The sequence below is a fragment of the Ictidomys tridecemlineatus genome, chromosome 15, assembly GCF_052094955.1.
Source record: "Ictidomys tridecemlineatus isolate mIctTri1 chromosome 15, mIctTri1.hap1, whole genome shotgun sequence".
NCBI lineage: Eukaryota > Metazoa > Chordata > Mammalia > Rodentia > Sciuridae > Ictidomys > Ictidomys tridecemlineatus.
Genome location: NC_135491.1, coordinates 44,123,299 through 44,148,430, shown reverse-complemented (window position 1 = coordinate 44,148,430; position 25,132 = coordinate 44,123,299). Strand labels below are relative to the sequence as shown.

The window sequence follows — 25,132 nt, the reverse complement described above, 5'->3', positions numbered from 1 at the left end:
AGTGCTACCATATCCAACTAATCAAAATCTTTTGGACCAAAAGAATTTGTAGTCACCAACTAACTCTGTGAGAAAAAATGTCAGCTAAGAGTTGGCTGCCCGGACTTTCAGGGCAGGCAGCATGCTTCTTGGTCAGCTTGGGTGTCTATTCCCGAGTGCTGCTGCAGCTTTGAGGGAATTCTGCCCAACAGCAGCATCCCTCATATGAAGTCTCAGATAAATGGTACCTCTCTGGGCCAATAGTACCTTGATTTGGAGTCAAAGCCTAGCCCAGGGATGTATATAGCAAGCCCTTGGCCTCAGATTGTGACCCATTCTGTCTCACAAGTTTGGGATTTAGCAAGTTGAGAGGTACCTACAGCTGCTGCTGGGAATGGGGACATATCAGTCATATTCCTGTTTTTCCTTCTGGGAACTCCTCAGGGTACAGGGCTGTTCTGGTGTTGGAATGATAAAGGGAAAGCCAGGCTTGGGGTGTAAATTCATAGGTTCCTTTCAAAGTAATTGCCCTGGTGATGGTGTCCCTGGAAAGCCAATGTGCAAGCCAGAGAGATTTGCCCCAAATGGGAACCACCCAACTCAACTATATTCATAGGTCTTGACCTGATTACCTTGCAAAGATTTGCTTTTATTTAGAATACCAGCTCTTTGATCACCTTTGTCATGTTTGATTGCAGGTGACAAGATTAGAATGAATCCAGTATACTACTTATGACAGTGTGTTCCTTGGGGCCACTGACTTAAGAAAGCAACCTCAGTCAACCACATCATAAATCTTGGACATAAACCTTGTAGACTGTCAGCCACAGTCTAGAGACAGAAAGATAAACCAGAGAGCTATTTGAGGGTAATTATAATGTCTACCATTTAGTGAGCATTTCTGTGTCAGGAATTTGCTTACAGTGTCATTGGTCTATATACCACTTTAGGGAGTATCCATACCCCATGTCCATTTTTCAGATGAGGAAACAGTTCTTTTAGTTAGTGGATGCAGAGTCAGGAGCCAACCTAGATATGTTTCTTCAAAGCCAGGGCTCTTTTTTCCTTGTGTGGCTTCTTATTGAAGATAGAATAAGTGTCCAGAAGACTGTACTTAAGTCCCTGAGAGAAACCTTAGGTCATTCCATTTAGCTTTGAGGTGTGATTCCTCTGAGGTGACTTCAAATACTGTCAAGCTTGGCCTGCATGATGCTATGCACCTTGGGTGGGCTGAAGTGGCCCTATGGAATAGATTGTAGTAGAAGTATTGAAGGCAGGACAGTGTGGACCAGATGGCTTTGGGTGGGGCAGGATTTCATACCATTTATCATGCCCACATTTCCTTTTATTTCAGATGTTTTCAAATCAGCAAACATTTACTGAGCATCTGCTACGTCCAAGGTATAGTTCCGGGGATTTGGGGGAAGACATGTGGGGGGACAAAGGTGAATGAATCATAGCATGTTAACTGCCTTTGAGGGAAGCTTGTGTATTAGGGGCAGATATATGGAGATGGCAAAGCGTTCCAAATGGCCTAGTGACAGTTCCAGTAAGGACTGAGCATAATGGCCTCTGACCCTGCTTCCTGGATGAGGGGATGTTTGCAGTGGGATCTGAAAATCAAGTCAGATTTTCTTGAGCTGAAGAGTAAGAGGTGTTTCAGGCAGATGTGCTGAGATGGGGTCTGCCATATTTTTTTGCATAGTCAGATTCTGGGCCAATGGGCAGGGGCTCCCGAAAGGAGAGTCCGGCTGCCAGGATTTTGTCCCTGGCTCCTGGCCTTACCACCACGAACTCAGAGTTAGCCTCTCTTCCCAGATGCAGTGCTGCCTGCTTCTGCTGGAGTCCCATCTTGGGCCCAGAAGATAGTGGGGGGTGGGACCCTTCTGTAAGGTCAAGACCATCCCTTCCTGTCCTGCATGTCATCTTTGGACACCAGGCCAGCTATTGGGTTCAGGGAAGCAGAGCAGGGATGGGGGATTGCTGCCACCTGGTGGTCTGGCTGTGGCCAATGCCTGGCCTTTTCTAGAGCTCCCTGAAGTGAGTCAAAGAATATTAGCCCACCTTTCTGTGTAAATCTACCACAGGACCAGATTTACCTAGAGAAACATGGTCATTTCTGCTGCTGGAAGAAACCAAAGAGGAATTTTCCCCTCTTGGGTCCTGGCTCTTCTTCCTAAGAAACCCTAGGCAGCCCTTCTGAGGCACAGGAAAGAGGTCCTGAGTTTCTAGTCCTGAAGGGATTATATGTCTGTTGAGGGGCAGAGGCCACACCCCCATCTGAGCACCCCCCACTCCCTCTTTCCCTTAGAAAAGGCTAAGGGGGCCCTCTCTGAAACTTGCATTTGGACTTCAGGATGGAGATGACTAATCCTAATAGAATCAGCATGTGTTCTCATGGCTCTGGCCCCAGACTGATATTACCAGATGAGAACATGTCTTATTGGGTTTCACTTTGATGGCTGTGGAGACAGAGCACTTTGAGTAACAGGCAGCCACATTGTGTCCTGAATAAACCCTGGACCTTCCTACCTTATCTTGGTCAAACTGGGACCAGAGCCTGCTTTGGGGCTCTGGGATAGCCCTCTACTACCACCCTCTCTGCACTGCCTCTTTTTGTTGGGCTAGGATCCCAGGTTCCCTGCAGTGTGCTTGGGAGGTGGCTTTACATCCCTGTCTGTTTTCCCTGCTAAACCTGGCTGCAGGCATGGGACCCTGGGCTCCCACCTGGACCTCCTCTGGCTAATGCTGTACTCTTTCTCCCTCTGGAGATGAACATCTGCAACAAGCCTTCCAACAAGACAGCCCCTGAGAAGAGTGTGTGGACAGCACCTGCACAGGCCAGCGGACCTTCCCCAGAGCTGCAAGGCCAGCGGTCCCGTCGGAATGGGTGGAGTTGGCCTCCTCACCCACTTCAGATTGTGGCCTGGTTGCTGTACCTCTTCTTTGCTGTGATCGGCTTTGGGGTCCTTGTTCCTCTCCTGCCTCACCACTGGGTGCCTGCTGGCTACGCTGTATCCTTAGGAAAGTGTGAGGCTAGTGCATGGAAGAGTAGGGACATTGGATGGATGGAAAACAGAGGCTTAAAGCTGGATCCAGAGCCTCAAGAACCACAGTGTGGGGCAGAGCAGGGCAGGCCCAGTTGCTTCCCAGCCTGATCTCCAGCCCACACCAACTCCTCCTCTGATAGGGCAAGTGGGTGGATATAAAGTACCTTAGAGCATTGAAACCCCTTAACAGAAGGGTCTTATCACCTGCAGTGTCACAGGAGCTATCAGAGGAGAGAGCATTAGAGCTTCTTCAGGTTGATTGTGCCCAGAGCTAAACAGATAGCATATTGGGGAGTAATTATTCTATTTCTCAAAGAGTTTGTCATGGTAGAATTCTTTTACATTGTAAGTTTTCTAGTATATTTAAAATGTGGTTTTATTTACGGACAGATTATTATGTTGTTCCCAGAATTTTTTACAAACTCACTGATTTTGTAAATCAGACCCTTTTTAGGGTGAGAGTGAATGTGACAAGAGGTGGCATAGAGATACCCTAAAAGCTCTTAGGAATAGTGACAAACACGGACTTGACTGGGCCTAGTGTGACTGCCCCAGCCCTGGCCACAACACCCAGGAGTTGTAAGGCTGAGGGCCTCTATGTGCCCTGTTGGGAGTTCCTAGGGGAATGTCCTGCTGTGCGCTAGAACAAAGAATCCTGGGAGAAGAAGACCAGAGCAAACCTGAGAGCCTGGAGCATACTCAATGGCCAAGTATGGTCCCAGCTTAACCCCTTCAGATCTGCACATGACTGAGCAGCTTCTCAGCTTCTCTGGCTTTGGGTATCAGCCTCCTCTGACTTGTAGGAAGGGTGATCCTTGCTTCCTGCAGGTGGGTGGGGACAAGGAGCACATTAGGATGGGTGTGAGCACCAGAAGGCATGAATCATAAGGAAAGCATGCACTCTTGGGAGACTGCAGAGCCCTAGGCTGGTGTGTGACAAGGTTCAAGGGCAGGTGAGTGAAGGACTCTAGAAAAGATTGTCATCCTCAGACACCAGCAGTGTCATTGGGGTCTCCCTAGTTCACTGGAGTGCAAAGTTGTCAGCTATATGAATGGAAAGCTGACCTTTCCTTGAGGTGATCAACAGGCCTTAGTGCAGTTAGGTGGAATGCTTTGTGGGACATTCCTCCTAAGGTCTAGAGTGGATACATCCCCCACTCAGGTTTACCTGGCTTTCTGCTGTCAAGGTACCTGGGAAACCAGATGAATAACAATGGTTTAGAGTTAGCAGAATCAGAAAATAACAATAAACAAAATAGTAACTAAAATTTATTGAGCAATTATAGGTGCCAGGTACTGTCAGCCATTTTACATGGGTCATCTTATTCCTCATAATAATCCTGTAAGGAAGGTATTCTCCCCATTTTACTAATGAAGAACTGGGGCTCAGAGAGAATAAGTGACTTCCTGAGGTCACTGGTATCCAGTGAGGCCAGAAGGGCTGCTCGGCAGTCTGACTGAGGAAGTGGGATCATCTGGGGGTTTGGTCTTACCCACATTCACTGTCCATCCACTTGGGTTATGTAGCAGCTCCCAAAGTTACCTGGTTAGGCACCTGACCAGGGCTTCCATCAAAAGCCTCCTTCTTTTGCAGACTCTCTCAAGGCCCTGAGGAATGAGGTAGGGTAGTGGTATGTATCAAGGACCCACTGTGGGCCTGGAATTGGCCTGAGCCCAAGAAATGCAGAGATGAGCACTGAGTGCTCAGCTGCCAACTGGAGGAAAGGCTAGTAGGTTGGACGTGGTGGTCACACCACATTGTAAATATGGGGTAGGAGCTCAGAAAGCAGACTGAAAGCAGAAGAAGGGCACCTATACTGGCCTCACACATCTAGAAATGCACTTACTGCTCCCCCTTCCTATATATAGCCTCTCCCAACATGCTTTGGGCTCCTCCCCCTTCCTTTGATACTGATATCATCAGTCACCAAGTCCTATTGATTTCACCTTCTTTTAAAAAAATGTGTTGTTTTTAGTTATACAAGACAGTACAATGGGCTGAGGATGTGGCTCAAGCGGTAGCGCGCTCGCCTAGCATGCGTGCGGCCCGGGTTCGATCCTCAGCAGTACCACATACCAACAAAGATGTTGTGTCCGCCAAGAACTAAGAAAAAATAAATAAATGTTAAAAATTCTCTCTCTCTCTCTCTCTCTCTCTCTGTCCCCCTCTCTCACTCTCTCTTTAAAAAAAAAAAAAAAAAAAAAAAAAAAAAAAAAAAACAAAAAAAAGACAGTACAATGTATTTTGATAATTTTATATATACATGGAGTGTAGCTTCTCATTCTTGTGGTCGTACATGATGTGGAGTTACACTGGTTATGTATTCATATATGAGATTTCATCTCCCTAATAGCTATCAAACTTAGCCTTTCTCCTCACTGCCATCGGTTTTCCTCTCTGGCCTATTTTCTTTCCAAGCAATGCCTCCTGCATGCCCTCACTCCTGTAGCCATAGTGTTCTTAAAAAAAAAAAATGGTAACAATTCCATCTCAAAAACCTCTAGTGGTTTTTTCCTATCTAAGAAATGAGGTTCAAGATCTTTATATAGCCTTCAAGCCTCTCCATCTCTGGACTCTGCCTGTCCCCCTGGCTTCTTCTTATATTATTCCCCCTGTTCTCTGTTTTGACAACACTGGAAGCCCCCTTGCCTCTTTGCCTACCCCCCAGCACTCAGCTGAGTCAGAGGTCAAGAATTAGTAGCCAATGGCCAATCTGATTTTGTAAAAACTGAGGGATAATTAATACAAACAAAATACTCAGCCCTTATTCACAGGTGTATTTTGAAAATTATTTATTTCCTTAACATTTAAATATTGAGAGATCTCACATAAAACTCCAGATTTCTAGTTCCTTTTGAAAAGCCAGAATTTGGCAACACAGACCCTCCTTCTTGTGTGGCAGCTCTGAACTGGGACCACATATCAGCCACCCCTCTCATTGACACCTTGCATGTTCCCAGCAGCCTCAGTACCCAGTAGGCCCCCTTTCCTCCTTACCTTACCTCACCATCAAGGGCCCTGTTGTCCATTCTTCTCCATGTCTCAACTGAGACCATACTTCCTTGAGGAAGCCTTCCAGAATCTTTCAGACTAGATGGGGGCTCTCAGTTACAAACACACTCTCCTGTGAACTTTCTTCATTTAATTAGCCTGTTATTTGATTAATATCTGCATTTCCCACCAGATTGTAGGCTCCTTGGGACTGGGAACCAAGTCTGTTTAGCCCCTGTCATATTCCTCAGTGCCTCCCATAAAGATCTCAGAAAACAGTTGAATGAATGAACCAGAGGGTGGGCAGCAAAAGTGCTAGAGCAGGCAGGAAGTTTAATGTTTGACCATGAATTGAGTGTTTAAAAGAGGCTCATATGGTGAGATGCTGTGGTTGGTGGTACTGGAGAGGTTTGGGAGGAGCCAGAGCAAAAGGGACCTTTGCCCTGAGCTGAGGCATGAACTTCATCTGGAGAGCCTTTGAGAGCATGAGGGCCTAAGGTTTAAGCTTTTAAAAGCTCACTGTGACCATGTGAAGGGGACTCTCAAGGGAACACAGACAGGAGGGGCAGAGTCAGGAGACTCTTGAGTGACCCAGGCAAGTGGTAAAAACCTGACCATGGCAGTGACCATAGGGATAGAGGTCAGTGGTAGCCATGAGTTGCCTCAGCTATGGTATAGCACATTAGGGTGGAGCTTGGCATTTGGCTACTGGGAGGGAGAGGAAAGGAATTTGGACAGCTGATAGTGAAAGATGGAGGAGAATTAGGATGAATCTATATGATGGAGGGATGATATCTGGTCACCAAGAGAATGGATAGAGGTTCACAGGTGAGGAGATGGAAGAAGGAAGGGTAGGTAGATGACTATATGAGTGGAATCTTATTGGTTAATTTTTACAGTTAGACAAGTTGACAGCATACTCATCTCCTGAATTTCTCTCAGTTATTAAGTAGATAGGCCCTGGGACAGATATGTTTCAGCTCCAGGAGTTAGCCATTCTGCCCCTGGGCAGGCCCTGAACATGTCAGGCCATCCCAAACACTCATCCCAAGTCTCTAAGAGCCTGGTCCTCCTATCTGCAAGTGCTTCTCCACCTGGTCCGACTGCTGAAAGGGAATGGCTGCTTCTGTCTTGGAGCTGACTCCCTGTAAAAGCAAGATAAACAAGTTCAGAACTTAAAATTTATTTATTTATTTGCTTGCTTGTTTGTTTTTTGGTCCCAGGGATTGAACTCAGGGGCACTTAACCACTGAGCCACATCCCAGCCCTTTTTATATTTTATTTAGAGACAGGGTCTTGTTAAGTTGCTTCAGGCCTCATTAAGTTGCTGAGATTGGCTTTAGACTTGAGATCCTCCTGCCTCAGCCTCCTGATATTCTGGGATTACAGGCATGTGCCACTGTGCCTGGCAGAACTTGAACTTTCGGTCCCTGGACCCTCAGACCTTCTTTCATCTCACTTCATCATCTGAAATCTGAAACTAGAAAGAAACTGGCCTGAGTTCAGACCAGTCAGGACCTACCAGGGCCTGGAGTGGTAAAGCCCCTGGGTTAGGCCCTGGGTGGCAGCAGGAAGCAGTGGCCCCTCTCCTCCATTTGGGGCCCATGGGTCCACTGAAGAGGGCTGACGAGGAGGTTCCTAGAGAGCTGGAGGCAGGAGGTGTCACAGGAGCTCTCTGCATAAAGGTATTTAATATGGGGCAGGGGAGAGAAGTTTTCTGGCTACAGGATGTGGGCAGGGCTTCCAACCAGCAGAGTGTGGAGTGAGTCTTTAACCTGTTGGGCCAGTGCATGGGTGTCATCTTTGCTGGTCACCTCGTGGTGCACCTGACTGCAGTCTCCATCGATCCAGCAGATGCCAATGTACGGGACAAAAGCTATGCAGGACCCCTGCCCATCTTCAACCGCAGCCAACATGCACATGTCATCGAAGATCTGCACTGCAACCTGTGCGACGTGGACGTGTGAGTTCATGTGTGTGGATGTGAGTGTGTGGACCACATGTGTGCCTGGGGGCCTGCCAGTGGGGTACTGGATGGAGAGGGGCATGCGAGGCCTTCACATTCAATCTCATGCCTCAGCACCCTCATTTTTCTCATAGACAAAAGTCTTGATGGAATGACTGAGAACTGGTGGGAAAGTGAGAAGAGGTGGTTGAATAAATGAGTTATAGAATTTCTGACGGTTCAAGTAGGAAACATTTGGCACTGCTACTGCCACAAATGACTAACTTTGCCTGTTAAATCTCCTGTTTTATAAGCACCCAGAGGGACAGGAGGAAAGTCAATGCTTGAGTGCGCTGGGCCATTTGCTGTGTAGAGGCCCCCTACCAATTATGCAGCAGCTTTCTCCCTTCACAGAGGCAAAAAGAACCTATCACTCAGAAAGCTGGGAGGTTGCTCTGAAGTCACACAGCTACTGAACAACAGAGCCAGGGTTACAACCCTGGTTGCCTGGCCCCTGAGCAGATTCTGTTAACCCTTGGTTACTCATGAGGAATAACCCAAAGATGCCAAGAAACTTGCTCCAAGTCACACGGCTAGTGAGGAGAGGGGTCAGAATGTGGAGCACCCATTCACCCTCTAGGGCCCATCCCTCTCCTCCCCTTCTGGGTCTTTCTAGTCTCCCAACCTTAGATGGGGGATGAAGGATGGGGTATTATCCACAGCAAGCTTCACATTTGAAATCTGAAGACCTAGACAGCCTATTAAAAGTGGTCTGTCCACAGGAACCAGAAAGCCCATAACATGAAGGTGCTGAGGACTTGGGCACTAGGCCATCCTGTCATTCCTTACCAACCAGTCGGTGTAAGCCACTAAGAAGTGGCTCTGGTGCTCTTCTATTTTAGGGGATGACTCTTCCACATTCCCTTTGGCATTTGCTGGTGCCTGCTGGGGATGGGACACTCCTACTTGCATCCTAATGTAGCCTCTCCTCCTCTGACCCCTGCCATAAGCTCCCTTAATGCCCACACAGCTGGCAGCTTGCTCCTCTTCTTTTGGCTCCCTTTCTATTAGTCCACACAGACTGAGGTTTTTTAGAAGAATGCCCGTATAAAGCCCCTCCTGCAGTGTCAGGGAAAGGGATCCAAAAATGGCATTTTAATGAAGAGCAGTGCAGGCCCTAGGCCTAGCAGCCTGCTCACTGCTGTTCTGGACCTCACACTTGCATCTTCTGGCCTGGTGAGCCTTCCCTGAGCAGGATCCCATAATGGAGCCCCTCCTTCCTTCTTCCTGGTCCCTCAGTGTTGCCTCTAGAAGTCTCACCCTGCAGATCCACAAGGGGGCGCGCGTGCTCCTCTGCCAGGCGGGTAATTGGGCTCCGGGCTGGTGCTGGGGGTCATTACACCCACTGCTCTTGAGTGGGCCACGAAGGGCAAGGGCCAGGGTCTGCCCTTGGGGGGTCGATAAACCACGCCGTGCCTTCTACCCGCAGGAGTGCACGCTCTAAGCACTGCAGTGCTTGCAACAAATGCGTGTGTGGTTTTGATCACCACTGCAAGTGGCTCAACAACTGCGTTGGCGAGAGGAACTACCGGTGAGACACCCTGGGCATGGGAGTACCCCTGTCGGTGTGAGCCTCTGGCCTTGTAGCCTGCTTGTAAGAAGGGGTGGGAGAGGGGGACCTAGGCTTCTCTTTGAGAGTGGTGCTCTTGGGGTGTGGCTGGAACGTGTAAGGATGGGCTTGGGGTCTTCCACCTTGCTGGCCTGGTTAAAGGTGGGAAGCCTGAAAAGAGGCTACTCATCTTCAGCTTTGTCCTGTGATTTTGGCTTCTGAGTAGTTGGGGCTGTGAGGTCAGGGGCCAGGCTCCCATTTCAGCCTGGGCCCTTCTGAACTCTTGGCCCTTACTAAGCTGGAGCTCTGGGGTGCTGACAGCTGCCCATGGCTGGGCCAGGCTCTTTCTACACAGTGTGGCATCTGCTTTACTGGGTGTCCTGCTCCTGGTGCTGGTGGCCACTTATGTTTTTGTGGAGTTCTTTGTCAACCCCATGCAGCTGCGTACCAACCAACACTTTGAAGGTCAGTTGGGTTCCAGGCTTACATCCCCACCATCCCCAGGGTCTTTTCTGGTGACTGGTTTCAGACCTGGCTGAGCACAGTGTGCCTGTGCCTTGCAGTCCTGAAGAATCACACCGATGTGTGGTTTGTGTTCTTGCCTGCTGCCCCTGTGGAGACCCAGGCTCCTGCCATTCTGGCCCTGGCTGCCCTACTCATCCTTCTTGGCCTGCTGTCCACAGCCCTGCTTGGCCACCTGCTCTGCTTCCACATTTACCTCAGTAAGTGCTGTCTTACTTATCTCCCCACCACCTGCCTAGACTACAGGGTGGTACCTCCTTGAACTGTAGGGCCCTGAATCATGCCCCTCACCAGTGCTGGCTATTCTACCCATGGCTTAGGCTATATGGGGACAGAGGTTTCAGTGAGGGACTAGGTGCCTTCCCTCCCCATTTATGAGCTCCAGGGTCTCCTTTCCACTGCTGAACCCTCTTCTCTCCAGTGTGGCACAAGCTCACCACCTATGAGTACATCGTGCAGCACCGCCCACCACAGGAGGCAAAAGAGGCCCACAGGAAGCTTGAATCATGTCACCCCAAGATGCGACCAATTCAGGTATATAGCTGGCCTGATGAAGGGGTCAGAGATGGGCCTGGGTGAGTGGGGGCTGGACTGTGCAGTGAAAGCCAATGAGTACACAGGGCAAGGCAATTCTGCAAGCCTGGAACAACAGTCAGAATATGGGGTGCTGGGGCAGAAGGGCATATCTTGTACTAGGTACAAACATGCCAACAGTACAGCCAGAGGAAGCCCTGCATGTCTGTGGCCCCTTGTGTGTACCTGTCCAGGCTCCAGGCATGTGCTGCAGAGAGCAGAATGTGGAGCCTAGATGCAGGCAGGTCAGGGCTACAGAATAGAGAGAGGGATGGATCAATGACTGGTTCAGCAGCTGGGTGGCCAGGGTGGATCCTTAGTTCTCTTCATCTGTGATCTTGAGCCCTTATACCCGTTACTCTATTTTATCCTTTGAACAGCCCATTTTTATCCTTTGAACTGTCACCAACCTTTGGTGCAAATGAGCACATTTAGGCCTAGAAAAGTTAAACAGAAGCTGGGGCTGGGAAGATTTAAGGCCTCTGCACACTGAAGCAGGAACCCTCCAGCCTAGGCTCTAGTCTGGCCCGCCCAGCCAGCCCAGCTGCTGATGAGCCTACCACCATTCCCACGCCCATGGTTTCCTGAGGTCAGCAACTGGGGGTGGAGGTGGTCCAATCCTCAGAGCCCTGAGGGACTGGGGAGGAAGGGGGCCCAGGCAGGCTTTACTGGGAAGGCTGAGCCCTAGATCCCCAATTCTCATGGCAACTGGACACAAACACAGGCTGGTGGGCGGGTTGGAAGAGCACTTGGGACCCACCTCCCTTGTTCTTATTGCTGGGGCTGAACTCTGCCTGTGGGCCAGGATGGGGAAATGCTGGCAGTTGGTGGAGAACCCCTGCATATTACTGTATGCTTGCCCTGGTGCTGGGTAAACACAGTGGCAGCCATTCTGAGGAGTGGGCATCATCCCCATCCCCACATCACAGAAGAGACTGAGGCTCAGAGAAGCCAGCAAGAGACTTTCTCAAAGCTTGTGGCTCTGCCCATTGAGGGAGTGCTGGTTCTGGGGTGCTCAGAATCCAGGGCCCTTTACCCTCACCCTGCTTAGGCTTTGGGCCCAAATGTGGCAGCAGTGGACACATAATTTCTATTCTTTTCATCTACAAAGGAGTTGAGGGAGGCCTACCCAATAGGAGCTGGGTGCATGTCCCCTCTTACAAAAGAGAGCGGAGGTGTTATTGTACCATTTGGGAATACGCAAATGTTTCAGGGTTTCTGAGAGAGCATCCTGAGGGACAGCTTTGGGAAAAGGGAGGTTAGAGTGGGTATGCCCTGGATCCTCTCCCATCCCATCTCAGGTTGGGTATGCCCTGGATCCTCTCCCATCCCATCCCAGGGGTTCTAGAGCAGGCTTTGCCCCTCTCTGCTGGACGCTGGAGGGGGCTGAGTCCGCACTGGGGGAGGGGAAATATGTGCAGGAAATGGGATGAGGCAGCACACAATTATAATCCCAGTTACCCTGGGGGCTAAAGCAGGAGGAGTGAGGGTTCCAGGTCAGCCTGGGCAGCTTGGGAAGACCCCTCTCAAGATACCAAAAAAATTGGAGAAGGCTACCTTAAGGCCCCAGTCCCTGTGACTGGCCTCTGACCCCTTACCCAGGGCTCCTTTGATTAGTCAGGCACCTCCGCACCTCTCCCTAAAGGGTCAGCCCTTCAGCAGTTGGGTGCAGCACTTGCCTGGGGCCTCTGTCTTTGCACCTGTGCAGCTAGCCGCTGCTGACTGGGCTCTGTCCTCTGTCCCCCAGATCTGCCAGGGCTCCTGCAGGCAGTCTTCCCACCCCCACCCAGCAGGAATGCGGGAGGGGCTCCTCTCTGGAGCCGTTGCCCCTAAACATAGGCTTGTTTTAGAGACAGAGTTACAGTGTCTCTGCATTAGTCAGGACGCCTCGGTATCCGTGGAAACGGCTGCGATCCAGTGACAGCTGTCTGGGTGCTCTTCTGCTGGCGGCCATGCCCCCCTCCCCTTCACTCTTCACACCACGCCCTTCCTGGCTGGCTTTTGTTTCCTTACCTGCAGTCCTTGCGGATGTAACTTGGGGGCGTGCCGCATGCTGGGGTGCGAGCCTGGCGGCTCTGGTAACCTCGAGATCTCTTCGATTTTGGAGGTTGCGTCTTCCACCCCAGAGTAGTTGTGAGGACCACAACTGGCGCCGGATGGGGGCTGCGGCACCTATTGCATTTCCCTCTCCGGGTAGGGGCCTTGGAGAACGCGCGCTCACAAGCCCTCTTGCCAGCAGCCGGAATTACGGAATTTTGGCTGGAACTCTGTGCAAGAGGGGCGTCCGCACGACTCCGCTGCGCGGAAGCTGGCGGGTCGCGCACACGACCTCGGTGCACACTGCGGCCTGTGAACAGCTGCATGGTCTCTCAGCCAGGGAAAGAATCCGCTCAGAGGCTAGAGCTCTGGGTGGGGCCAGGAACAGGAGGGGGCAGCTCTGAGCACCTCTTGCTTACAAGTCCCTTGGCTGAGCAGCTCTAGCCTGGGTGTATTGGACCCATGAGACTGGAACCTTCCTGGAGAAGGTGCAGTTTGACTAGATGAAATGACACCTGGAGATGACCTAAGACCAGAAAGGGGGTGTTTTAAGCCTCACCCTGCAGCGGGGTTTTCACAGCACATCTGGGAGCCTGAAAAACAGCTCTAGATTCCTGGGGGTGAGGCCAGGGACCCTTCACAGAGGCCAGTGAGGGCTTCTGCTCTTGGGGACTGTGTGGGCTCATGTTTTTGGAGTCCCTGGATCCAGTCTTCCTAACCTCCACCTTCCCCAGGAGATGGAGTTCTACCTGAGGACCTTCAGCCATGTACGCCCAGAGCCCCCTGGCCAGGCCAGGCCTGCTGCAATAGATGCAAAGTGAGTGCCACCTGGGCATCTCCCGTTTGTATGGCAGGGCCATCAGAGGTGGGAGAAAGGGGTAGGCCAAGGCATAGGTGTGTTTCTAGTCCAGCATGGCAGAGGATGGATCGGTGCCCTTCTCTTCCCTGTGCTGGGAAGGGACCTCTACCTGGGAGGGATTTCAGAAATAGCTCCCAGAACTTGCCCTTCCACTTTCCCTCAGTCCCTCCAGGTTTCTTGCCACGGGAGGCCCAGTGGAACCTCCTCGGCCCTCCTCCTCAGACACGCTGGCCCTGCCTCCCAGGATCCGACCCCAGGTAGGAGGCTCTGGGCTTGGCACTCTGCCCAGGTGGAAGGACAAGAAAAAGAAGCCTCCACCATACTGCAGCTTCTGCTGCCTTTGGCAATGTGGGGATCTGGGGAAACAGCCCTCAAACTTCCCTGTCTCTGCAGAAAAAGAGGAAGCGGCGCATGTATAAGGTGCCGAGGTCTGGGATCTTGGACCGGGAGACCCAGCTGCCCAGGCTTCGGGGTGAGTGCCCCACCCTGTCCGGGTTCTGCTGCTGTGGGTATGGGGCTCCGAGGGAAGGAAGGGCTGAGCCGGGAGCAGCAGCCCCTAGTCTCATGCTCCTCTCCATTGTGCAGGGCTCCGGGGCCCAGGCCGCAGCTCCAGCTCATCGACTGATTCTTCCGGTGCCAGCCCAGTGCACGCCACCGGTCCTGCAGGCTCCTACCACTCCGCGTCAGCAGAGTCTATGGACGAGATTCCAGTGGCTCAGACGCGCCTGGGCAGCGCCGCCCTGGCGGCCCCGGCGGGCAGGTGCCGAGAGACAGGGCTGGCGCTGCAGGCTCGTGCACCGGCGGTTTTCGTGAGCCTAAGCAGCGGCGAGCCCGGGACACCGGGAGGCCGGGAGGAAGGCCTGAATTAGCCTCCCCGAGAGGTAGGAGGGCCGAGGAGGAGCGGCCGGCCCAACTCTATGCAACACCACATTTTCGCCGCACCGAGTGCACTTTAGGGGCCCGGACTGCCGGCGGGATCGGCCTTGCTCCCTGCGACTCAGCAATATTAGTCCCACCGGCCCCGATGCTCCAATAAACTTTTTTATGCTTGTGGACTAAGTGCTTACTTTTCCAATGACCAGGGCCATGGGCCTTCTGGGAGTCGGACCATTGCCACTGCTTGGAGGCAGAGGATGGTTTGTCTAGATTGCCAAATGGAGGCGCGCAAGGATCCAAGGCGCTCAATTCGGGGATTAAGATTAGGAGAGGCCCTGGAAGGCTACCAGAACGACGTTCTGTTTTGCACGTGGGAGACCTGGGTAAGCAGCCTTTGGGCTCCAGAGGTAGCAGCTGGAGTAGAGGCTGCGAGGCCAAGACCATGGCAAGATGTGAGTGAAAGGAGGCGGCCGACTCCTGAGAACCAAGAGCTTTTTCCCCGCGGCCGGATCGTGGGCCGAGCATGGCATTCTAGGACACGGCAAACGTGATCCGCTCATTATCGTTTTCCTCGGTGCTCTGTAAACTGGACCCTACCCGAGAGAAGACGGAGTTGTGACCGGGATGCCACACAGTGAATAGCTGTGATCTTGAGTCAGCAGTAGACTCCTGTCACCGAGGGAAGGGGAACTTCCTATTGTTTGCCCCACCCTGCTTCAGCTCCCTAACGGCCTCGAGTTGTCGCTCTGCAGAGCTGGATCTCCAATGGATGTTGGGGGCCTGTTTGAACTTTGGGCGGAGCTCAGGATAGGGGGCTGTTTTCCTATTATGGGGACTATTGGAGGACATCCAGAAGTACAGATGACTGCTCTCGGCTCGCGAAGACCGCGGAGCTGTGGGGGAGGGGAGGGAGAGGGCTGCATGGGGAGCCGTGCCTGCGCCCAGCCTGGAGAGCGGATAGGGCGGGGTCTGGTGGGCGGAGCCAGCATGACCTTGGTCACTCTCCCGCCGAGACTGTCTCGGGGGTGGGACTCGCCGTCTCTATGGAGACCGAGAAACAGGGGATAATACTGCGGAGCCGCCCGGGCTGCAGTCCCGCCAGGGAGCCGGCAGGGAGCGGAGCTGCGGAGCCGCCTGGTTTCCCGCATCAGTCGGTCCATTCCTGTGTCCTGACCATCTGAAGCGCTGCAGGAGCAGCCACGAGATAGAAGCCGGTAGGATCCCCGGACGTCGACCACCTTAATCAGTATCCTGCACATAGAGGGGTGGGTGGGAGCGACCTGGAAGGGGTCCCAAACCCGGATGATATAGAGCCCAGTAAACCAGCTGAGCTGCCCTACCTAGGCCCCAAGCGTTCCACCCGCCAGCCCCAACCTCCTTGCTAGGCTGATTGATGACTCCAGCTGTCCCAGCAGGAGCGGAGCGGATGGTGGCCTCAATTCAGGGGCGTGGCTACTCCATCCATGGCCTGCAGACCCCTCTGGCTGCTGCCTGTGACTGTGCTCCACAGCCCCGAGATCACCCAAAATGCATTTTCCCACAGACGGGAGTGAGTACTGGATGCAGGCTCCTCCCAGTTCTTTAGGACAAGCATCCTGTGGCACCCAAACTCTCTTGGACATTATTACCCTTGGTAAAACAAGTGCAGAGCTGTAGTCCCCTTCTGGGAGATGATACCCAGGGAGTGGGAGGGGGAGTGCAGCGCTGACTGGGGATGTCTTCCCAGAGGTTCCCAGAGGTGTAGATCTCTGGGTGCTTCCAGTGCCAGAGACTGCAATTTAGAGATGGTGGTGAGGGTGGTCACCAGGAAGCAGAGGTCAGTGTCAAGGCTAGTGGTGGTGGAAGACAAGGGAGCTGGGCAGAAACCCAGGCTGTGATCACCTTTTGTATAAGAGGCAGAGAGTTAAAGATGGTAGCCAAGACTGAGGGTGTGGTCAGGGGGTGGTCTCAACAGAGTGCCTGGAAATCTGGAAATTCTAATGTGTGAGGTGGACACTGGTGGGCTTCAGTCCAGTACTTTGGATGTGTGAACAAAGTGGGTGCCAAGGGTGTGGTCAGGGGGCCTTGATAAGAATTGTGGGTATGTGAGGGGTTGGGTTGCTGAGTCTTTGGTTAGGGGGGTCTCAGGGCTGCAGGGTGTGCGTGGGGATGCTGCATGTGCAGTACAGGTATGGTCAGGGAGGCTTCAGTTCAGGGCTGTGTTCAGTGAAGGGAGTTTCAGTGCAAGGCTGAGGGTATGGCCAGGGGATTAGAGTGGAGGGCTATGGGTGTGAAGGGCAGATAAGGGTATTTCTAGGGGGGGTCTCAGTGCAGGTCTAGCATATGTAGGGGGGAATGAAAGCTGGGGGAAGGGTCAGGTCTCAATTCCAGGGCAGTGGGTGTGGCTGGAAGAGGCCGCAATGCAGAGCTGTGGGTGTGGTCAGGGGTATAAGACCTAGGGTGTGGAGGGCCAGTGGAGTGCATATGGGCTGTGGGAATATGGACTGATGTGGTTGTTCAAGGGTGTGGCAAGGAGACCTCAATGGAGGGCTGAGGTATAGTAAGGGACATGTGCTTCAGTGGAGGGTCACAGTACAAGGCCATGGTCCTACTTGCCAGCATGCTTATTTCTTCTAGTTATTCTACAATCCCACTTAAACTGGTCCCCAATCTCATGCTTCTCCTAAATTCCACAGACTGGGAGGTTACAGCCCTAGTGGGTGGCATGGGGCCAGGAGGCCATGGTTGTGCCCTAGGCGCAGGGAGTGCTGGCGTGCCCCACCCGTGGGCCTCAGCTCCCCAGCCCAGCCCTGCCCGGCCCAGCCCAGCCCAGCCCAGCCCAGCCGAGCAGCACTGGGAGCTTCTCCCTGAGCTGCCCTGACACCATCCTGCCCTTAGCAACATTCTCCAAGCAGCACCACCCTCCCTTAGCAACTGTCTCCAGGCTTCACAAACTGTGGCCAGGCCAGCCCCAAGCTCCCGCTCCCCTCATGTTTTTGTTTAACAGCAAATAGTAACAAGGCTCCGGCTGGGCCAGCTGCACCCCTGCCTACGGCATGTATGTTCTGGCTCCCTTCTCAGGCCTGGGCTGGGTCTTAGTAGGTCTTCATGACCCTTACAGAGATATTGTCATTACTAAATACCTGCCCAACCAGTAGCCTGTCCTGTCCCTGACCCACCTTGGCATGGAGCTTCCTGGGAGAGGGGCCTTGCTCTGCCATTCTCACTTCCACCCAGGCAGGCCTTGTGCCAGGGCCAGACAGAGCCATGGCCCCAGCTGCTATCCTCACAGTCTTTCTGGACAGTACCACTCTGTTCCCAGCTTGTTGTGGGCATCATGATTTCATCTTCTAAGCTCAGAGCCAGGACTGGCACTAAAGGACAGGACCTTTCTTCTTAGGGCTCTTCCTCTGGGCTCCAGGCAGACACTGAGTACTGGTCCCTCTCCCCAGTCCCAATCAGGGTCTGTGGCAGAAGAGGTGCCAATTCAGACCTTGAGGGTTTTGACTTAGAAGCAGTGATATCCTGGGTCTTGGGAGGGGGAGGGGCAACATGGCTGGGAGGTGATTGAGGTGGGTCCCCACAGGGTGGCATGGCAGCAAGCACAGATGTAGCTGGGCTGGAGGAGAGCTTCCGCAAGTTCGCCATCCATGGTGACCCCAAGGCCAGCGGGCAAGAGATGAATGGCAAGAACTGGGCCAAGCTGTGCAAGGACTGCAAGGTGGCTGATGGAAAGGCCGTGACAGGGACTGACGTCGACATCGTCTTCTCCAAAGTCAAGTGAGCCCTATGCAGCCCCTGCTTCTTCTGTTCCCAGAAGGTGGAGAATTGGGGGCTGGAACCAGGGAGGATGTTGAGAAGGGGAAAACTAATGGTGAGTATGTGCATGACAGGGGAAAGTCTGCTCGGGTTATCAACTATGAGGAATTCAAAAAGGCCTTGGAAGAGCTGGCAACCAAGCGGTTCAAGGGGAAGAGCAAGGAGGAGGCTTTCGATGCCATCTGCCAGTTGGTGGCAGGCAAGGAACCAGCCAACTTGGGTGTCACTGTAAGTGCTCTGCTGGTCTCTGGAGGCCACTGAGGGAGATGGGGGAATCTTGGCTGGGGGTGGGAAGGAAGAAGCCTCTCTCACTAGGGCATGGCTGCTCCTGGCTGACTTCTGCCTGCCTGGAAATTTTGTTCAAACAGAAAGCAAAAACAGGGGGTGCTGTGGACCGGCTGACGGATACCAGCAAGTACACGGGCTCCCACAAAGAGCGCTTCGATGAGAGCGGCAAGGGCAAGGGCATTGCTGGACGGCAAGACATCCTGGATGACAGTGGCTATGTGAGTGCCTACAAGAATGCAGGCACCTATGATGCCAAGGTGAAGAAGTGAGGCCAGGGAAGGTGCCCACTGCACCTGCCCCTGCCAGAGGCTCAGGCCTGGGCATAAGGGGTACATGGAGCAAAGAAGCCCGGTCCCTTTCCTGCTGGACCTGCCACCCAGAGCTTCCTGCCCAGCCCCATGAGGCCAGCCTACCAGCCCTCTGACCCAGACTACTTTGTCCCCTCTTCCTCCTCCTCTTGCCTCTCCAACTTCTAAGGAAAGTCTGTGCCTATAGCCTCACCACCCCAACCTGGTTCCAGGCATGGCTGACTTCTGCCTGCTTGCCTCATATTTAAGCTGCTGCTCTGGCCAAGTGCCTAATTCTTACCCAGACCTCAATAAAGACACCTTTTGTACCAATTGGCCTGGTTTGGTACATGATGACATTCACACCCAAGTACTGCCCTCAGTATCATCAATCTGCTACATACACATCCTATGGGTCTCCCTCCATTCACTGGCAGCCTACCCAGAAAGAGAGAGACATAGGAGTCCCCTTCCAAAGAGCCAGACTATCAGAGATGTCCCTCAGGGAAATGCAAAGCCTTTTAACTGGGCCCTGACCCTGAGTCCTGACCTCAAAGCCTGCCTCCCTGCAGTTAGTGCCTAGTATGCAGACTTGGCCCCTCTCCACTTGCACAGCCTGAGGAGGGATGAGATAGCAGACCTGGCCTGGGCCAAGACTTGGCAGAAACCCTGGGACCAGGCCTTGGCTCTAAGCCTACCAACTGGAGGCTACCAAGGCAAGTTATTTGGGGATCCATATGAAAATCTCAGATAATCCAGGGTCAGGAGGAACCTTAGAGAGTACATAATTTAACTTCCTCATTTTATAGCCAGGAAAACTGAGGCCCAGAGAAGGAAAGTGTTTCTGCAGATGAGGCCCAACCATGCCTTTTGCCTCATGCCTTTTAACACATCAGGCTCCAATACTGATTTTTTAAAGTAGGGCTGAATGGCTAGTAACAGAGCCTGGCTCTGTGGCAGAGGTAGGAGGTGGGGAGAGGGTGTCCCACACTGAAGGGGCCTTTTCTTGTTGATTCCCTCCCATGTATTCACCATTCTGGCTGAATGGGTAGGGCCTCTGGTTCTGAGGGCTCTGGATGTTTCCAGATCATGAGGTTCTGGGTGTTGGGCCAGAAGTATTCCTAAGCCCACAGCTTTGGCACCAACTGTCTTCTTTTCAGCTATGACAAGAGGACTGATGGCACCTAGGGCCTACCTAGGAGCCAGCAGGTCCCAAGGGTTCTAGAAAAGGCTTGAAATGCACATGCTCATGAGCACATGCCCTATTTCTGGTGAAAACAGTGCAATTATTTATTCTCTCATCCCCCAGTTTGTTCCTGCTTTAGGTGGCACTGAAATCCCTAGAGCCCAACTACTTGGGGATTGGAGGTGTAGAGAAATAGTGTGTCTCAGACAGAGAAGCTGGAGGTCAAGTGGGAAGCCGAGGGCACGAATTGACACCTGACCTCTGCAGAGCCTTGTCTCCCAGCCAGCAGTAAGCAGCAGGCTCCTCCTCACTGGGCTGTCCACCTTCCCTCCCTCTACCTTTCCCGCTGGCAAGCAGTAGAGGAGTGATCCCTTCTAGCCTTGGGAAATCTGAATTGGAAGTTTTACCACAGTGAGCTTAACAGCAGGGAACTCTCATAGCAACCTGAATTTACCTGTATTCAAACTGAGTCACCCTCCCAGCTACTTGAACCAGCCCGTATGGAGGGGAGAAGCAACCTGTCCATTCCTATGACTGGCTTGGAGGAACCCAGAGAGACTGGCTGAGCCCCCAAACTCTACCTTGGAGTAAAGCCCTTGTGCTTCTTGAAAAGCTTCATGGAGCCTGGGAGAGATCAAGGCCACTCAGGGCCAGGAAGATCCTTAAAAACCAAATGGGGCTCACAGAATCTGGTGCAGGGCAGCCATTGGTGAACAATACCACCACTGCTGCCTTGGCATTGTGTTCTTCCCCCTCACAGCCTCCTTACGGTGGAAAGCCTTGGGTACCCTTACTAGCAAGGCTAGGCATACAAGGAAGGAAGGGGAGGTTCTATAGGATGGAGAGTTAAAATCTTTCTGAGCTGGGCTTTGTGGCACATGCTTGTGATCCTAGAGATTCAGAAGGCTGAGGCAGGAGGATTGCAAGTTTGAGACCAGCCTTGGCAATTTAGTGAGACCTCGCCTCAACATAAAAGATAGAAAGGGCTGGGGACACAGCTCAATGGTAGAAGCACCAGTGAGTTCAATCCCCAGTATTGCAAATTAAAAAAAAATAATGCTTCTGTATAGCTGGGGGTAGTGTAGGCCTGTTGGGGTGGCTGTGCCCCTCCTTCTGGGCACAAAACTCTCCTGAGGACTTGGGTGGTAAACTCTTGTTTTTCACTCTCTTCAGGGATTTTCCACCTTCCATGTTGGCTTCAGTTAGCCCCACAGGGCAACAATTCCTTGGCCCTTCTCTTGACAGCCCAATCTTTACCCCTGCCCTCAGGACTGTACCACACAGGGAAAATCAAAACCAGAAATAAATTCCCCAGGAGCTGTCAGCAGCCAGAAGAGGTGCCAGCTTGTGTCAGGGCCAGCTACTTTCTGTGACAAAGGGTGATGATGTAGAAGGTGATTTAGTTTGGATTAGGCTCTTTGCTTCTCCTTAGAGGTGCCCTGAGTAGATTCTGAGTCTGCCATTATCAGATGTTCATCCAGATGCAGGAAAGCCCGGGGCAGTAGAAAGAAGTGTATTATTTCTCCTCTAAGGGTCTGACTAGCAGGTTGGCCTATGCTTGGCCTAAGTCCCTGAAATGTGACAACACAGGGCTGTGAAGTCAATAGACAATGCTCTCCTTCCTGGGCAAGGCTTAGGCTCTTTTTTTAAAAAAAATATTTATTCTTTTTAGTTTTCGGAGGACACAACATCTTTGTTTGTATGTGGTGCTGAGGATCGAACCCGGGCCGCAGGCGAGTGCACTATGGCGAGTGCGCTATGCTTGAGCCATATCCTCAGCCCCGGCTTAGGCTCTTTGATAGTTTCTCAATAGGACAAGGACAGGCCCAGAAAAGTGGCTGGGTGGGGAAAAGAGGCTCTTTTGTCATTTCCACAGAGCACAAACTCACACCAGTTCCCTTGGAGCACACAGGTCAAAGATATGTACAGCTCCTCTGTACAGCTGCCTCTTGGGAAGCCATGTACAATCTGGAGATCTGTAGATTTTATTTACAACTAGGAAATGTGGGATCTTCATGTCTCATTAGTATGGCAATAAGCCTCCTTCCCTGCACAGCACCAGAGTCCAAGCACAAAAGATTATCTAATCCTTCCACCCACCTCTTTCTCTGATGTGGCCCTGAAGGTGAAGAGAAGTATAACATGGCATTAAATTGACAGTCATTCACCCTATACCCTCTCTGAAAACATAAGCTACTTGGGAGAAGTCTGAAGCAGAAATATAACTTGAACCATTTTCCCCATTGAGGTTTTAAATGCCTAATGGATCAGAATTAAAGAAATACAGTATACTTTTGTATGTGAAATGGATACTGAGCCCACGCTGGCATACTCAGAAGCTGTGTCTCTGTTATCTAGTTCCTCTGGGGTTCTTCCTTGTGCCACATCATTGCCAATCCATTCTTCTCACAGAGAAAGCCTCACTCAAGCCCCTACTCCTGGGCCTCTCTACTCTAAAATCTTCCAGGAGCCACATGACCTCACTCCTGCTACCTTCTTCTTGCCCCTTTCCTTCAAGGCCTGTGTGTGTACTACTTCTCTGCAGCTTCTCTCATTGCTTTTGCTCTTGGCCCTATGCTTTGCTTAGTTTAGTAACTTTTTACTTATTCCCAGGCACCTCTTACTTATTCTGAGGTCTCAGTTGAATGTCCTCTGGGGACATATTCCTAACACTACATTTCCTAGGCTATGATTCATTGCCACTCTTACACTCTCATGGAATCATGTCTCACCTTGGACCCTGCCCCAGAATCCCTCTGAGTGCTCCAGACTCTGCACTCCTGAGGTGCTGCATCCCTTCATTCTGCTCCCCTCCTTCTCTTCTGTCAGCTCCCACTCACACACTAATCCTGGTCATGGCCTTCCCCATGCTGCGATTCCTTACTCTCTTTCTCTGGAGCATCTTTCTCTTCAGGGTTTTTGTATAGACCTGTTTGGTTCTAATTCAAAGCTTCAAGTTTCAGAATTGTTTCAAGTTAATTTAAAATACATAATTTTGACTATGCATTACCAAAAAGAAATACCTTAACGCTGTCCCCAGACCAGCATGAGTTTGTGCTTTATTCCTGATTAAACAAATCATGGGCTACTCCAGGGCCAACAAACTCCAAATGTGTTTGGTGAATCCATAAATATAGAGTCTCTAAAATTTCTTTTAGCACAAAATATATTTGATGGATGTTCTTTTGTGACTTTCTACTACACACTATCAAATGACACTGGGGGAAGTGTCCAGTGTTTTTTCCTTTTTGACATTTTCAGTCAAATGCCTCTGTATGACATGATGCAATTTCTGTGGGCAGAAGGAAAAAAATTATTCAAGGGGAGGACATAGAGAAATAAAAAGAAGGGACAATACAATGTAATCAGAATAAGCTTTTTTTTTTTTTAATATTTTGCTGGTGGCAAAGACATTGCAAGCCCTCCATGGATATGTGAGAGTAGACAGTGAAGGTGTTCAGTGCTAGCTCCACAAATTAGGATCTGGGACAGTTTCTGAGATGCTTTGTGTTAGATACTGACCCGTGTCATGTGCCACTGGTGAGGAGGAAGACAATGTGCTTTTCCCAAAGGGCGATGATGTCCCCAGATGATGACTTTTTTCAGGAGGCAGGAGTGCTTTCCCGGAATAACCTTTTTGCTCTTTATTCAGCTGTTGCAGCAGATACTCATTAGTTACCACCAGGGATCTGAGACCCAGAGGGGGAAAGACAGTCATGAAATCACAAAAGCAAAGTAGATGCCATTTGGGTCTGAAATGTGTGCTAAAGATAAATGTAAAATGAAGTATCATCTTTCAACAGAATTGTCAGATTTGTAAGTGGGTTATTTTAAAAGCAAATGTACAGTTTCTTCATTACAATTCTGATTGTGTTCCAGACTGACTAAAGCAATAATATATTTCACATTTTATAGAGTGGCTGTTATACTGTTTTCAAAACAACTTTCCTGATGAGGTAAGTAGGACACTGGCTCCTGATCAGGCCTCAATTTCTACACACTCTCCAAATCATAACTTCTTTTTCTAATCTGTCCTGTCTCTGCAACCAACAATGATGCCATCCTGTATTCCTGAACCCTGTATTATCAAATAATGTTGAAAGTCATCCATACACTGGCAAAGAAAAAAAAAGGTATATACACAAAGCTGTTCATTACAGTACTATTTTGTTTGTTTTTATTTTTGGTGCTGGGAGTTGAACACAGGGCCTCAAATAACTAAGTACACAGTCCACCACTGATCCATACTTCCAGCCTTGATGGTACTATTTTTTAACAGCCAAACATGGCTAACCAAAATATCCACAGACATTACTAGATGGCAGTCAAATAAACTACAACCACACACTAGAGTACTATGCAGCTATACAAAGGAATGAAAACGAGCTCCACAGACTACTGTGAACTTATTTCTAAGATAAAAATGTTAAAGCAATATTATGCTTCTTTTTATATAATTAAGGGGGAATACAAATGCTACCATCCACAATAAAATGCCAGTGGGAGGAAAGGAAAGGATAGAGGAGACAGAAAAAGGGTCTAGATTTTTCTGAATTTATATTATTTTATAGATTTGATTTTTGGGGCCACATAGAAATATTTTACATAATTATGCAAATAAGATTAAATCAAAAAAATTTCCTAAGAATCAAAAACAAAATGAAATAATAATAAATGAACTTGTACACTGAGTTAATGGGACCAATACACAGAAAAATTGTTTCAAGTTAACTTAAAATATACTATTTTGACTATAAATACCCCAAAAGAGATACCATAATGCTCTCAAAATGTAGTTCCCAGATCAGCAGCAATAGTATCACGTGAAAACTTACTGGAAATGCATATTCTTGGTTCCCAACCCACATATAAATGCATATAATGAAAAAAATACATCCAGAAGTGTGTGTGTGGGTTAATCCTCTGGATATGAAGCTATTTCAACAAAAGAGTGATAAAGCTTGGAGCTGAAGATTTGGGAATGGGGTGCTTGTATTTAAATGTCATTGAAAGTCCTAGTAGAGGTAGATTGGTAAATAAAGACTTCAAGGGCTTCCCTAGAGCTGCCAAGCCAGTGGCCTTGAGGTCTTCTCAGGTGTTTCTTGGTCTGCATCCAAGGGTACTCTTCTGT

The 25,132-nt window shown here is 50.7% G+C and overlaps 3 protein-coding genes across 14 annotated transcripts in view; 2 read left to right on the top strand and 1 right to left on the bottom strand.

Moving 5' to 3' along the window:
• Window positions 1–14,621, top strand: part of Zdhhc1 (zDHHC palmitoyltransferase 1) — a 32,757-nt gene extending 18,136 nt beyond the window's left edge. For 2 of the 11 annotated variants that reach the window (XM_078032499.1, XM_078032498.1), the window contains 11 exons: window positions 1,334–1,380; window positions 2,751–2,993; window positions 7,809–7,984; window positions 9,456–9,557; window positions 9,874–10,040; window positions 10,121–10,297; window positions 10,519–10,631; window positions 13,442–13,524; window positions 13,730–13,823; window positions 13,960–14,038; window positions 14,152–14,621. In XM_078032499.1, coding sequence (XP_077888625.1) covers window positions 2,751–2,993; window positions 7,809–7,984; window positions 9,456–9,557; window positions 9,874–10,040; window positions 10,121–10,297; window positions 10,519–10,631; window positions 13,442–13,524; window positions 13,730–13,823; window positions 13,960–14,038; window positions 14,152–14,435 — 1,518 coding nt within the window. In that variant the 5' untranslated portion in view covers window positions 1,334–1,380 and the 3' untranslated portion in view covers window positions 14,436–14,621. The other 9 variants (XM_078032500.1, XM_078032502.1, XM_021721651.3 and 6 more) reach the window with 9 other exon arrangements.
• A 144-nt stretch (window positions 14,622–14,765) lies between these two features.
• Window positions 14,766–19,148, top strand: Tppp3 (tubulin polymerization promoting protein family member 3). Its single transcript, XM_005318316.5, has 4 exons — window positions 14,766–15,656; window positions 18,008–18,201; window positions 18,315–18,468; window positions 18,609–19,148. The coding sequence occupies exons 2-4, from the start codon at window positions 18,014–18,016 to the stop codon at window positions 18,795–18,797; spliced, it is 531 nt and encodes a 176-aa protein (XP_005318373.1). The 5' UTR covers window positions 14,766–15,656; window positions 18,008–18,013; the 3' UTR covers window positions 18,798–19,148.
• A 3,909-nt stretch (window positions 19,149–23,057) lies between these two features.
• Window positions 23,058–25,132, bottom strand: part of Lrrc36 (leucine rich repeat containing 36) — a 64,859-nt gene continuing 62,784 nt past the window's right edge. The window contains exons 11-12 of one of the 2 annotated variants that reach the window (XM_078032492.1): window positions 23,524–23,690; window positions 23,058–23,293 (exon numbers count right to left, since the gene is read on the bottom strand). In XM_078032492.1, coding sequence (XP_077888618.1) covers window positions 23,259–23,293; window positions 23,524–23,690 — 202 coding nt within the window. In that variant the 3' untranslated portion in view covers window positions 23,058–23,258. Of the gene's footprint in view, window positions 23,294–23,366; window positions 23,691–25,132 lie in introns of those variants that run through there. The other variant, XM_005318313.5, reaches the window with a different exon arrangement.

Coding starts and splice junctions, on each gene's coding strand:
- Tppp3 (XM_005318316.5), top strand. CDS start 18,014: ATGGCAGCAAGCACAGATGTAGCTGGGCTGGAGGAGAGCTTCCGCAAG. Junction 18,202..18,314: donor ATCGTCTTCTCCAAAGTCAA/GTGAGCCCTATG, acceptor TGTGCATGACAG/GGGAAAGTCTGCTCGGGTTA. Junction 18,469..18,608: donor CAGCCAACTTGGGTGTCACT/GTAAGTGCTCTG, acceptor TTGTTCAAACAG/AAAGCAAAAACAGGGGGTGC.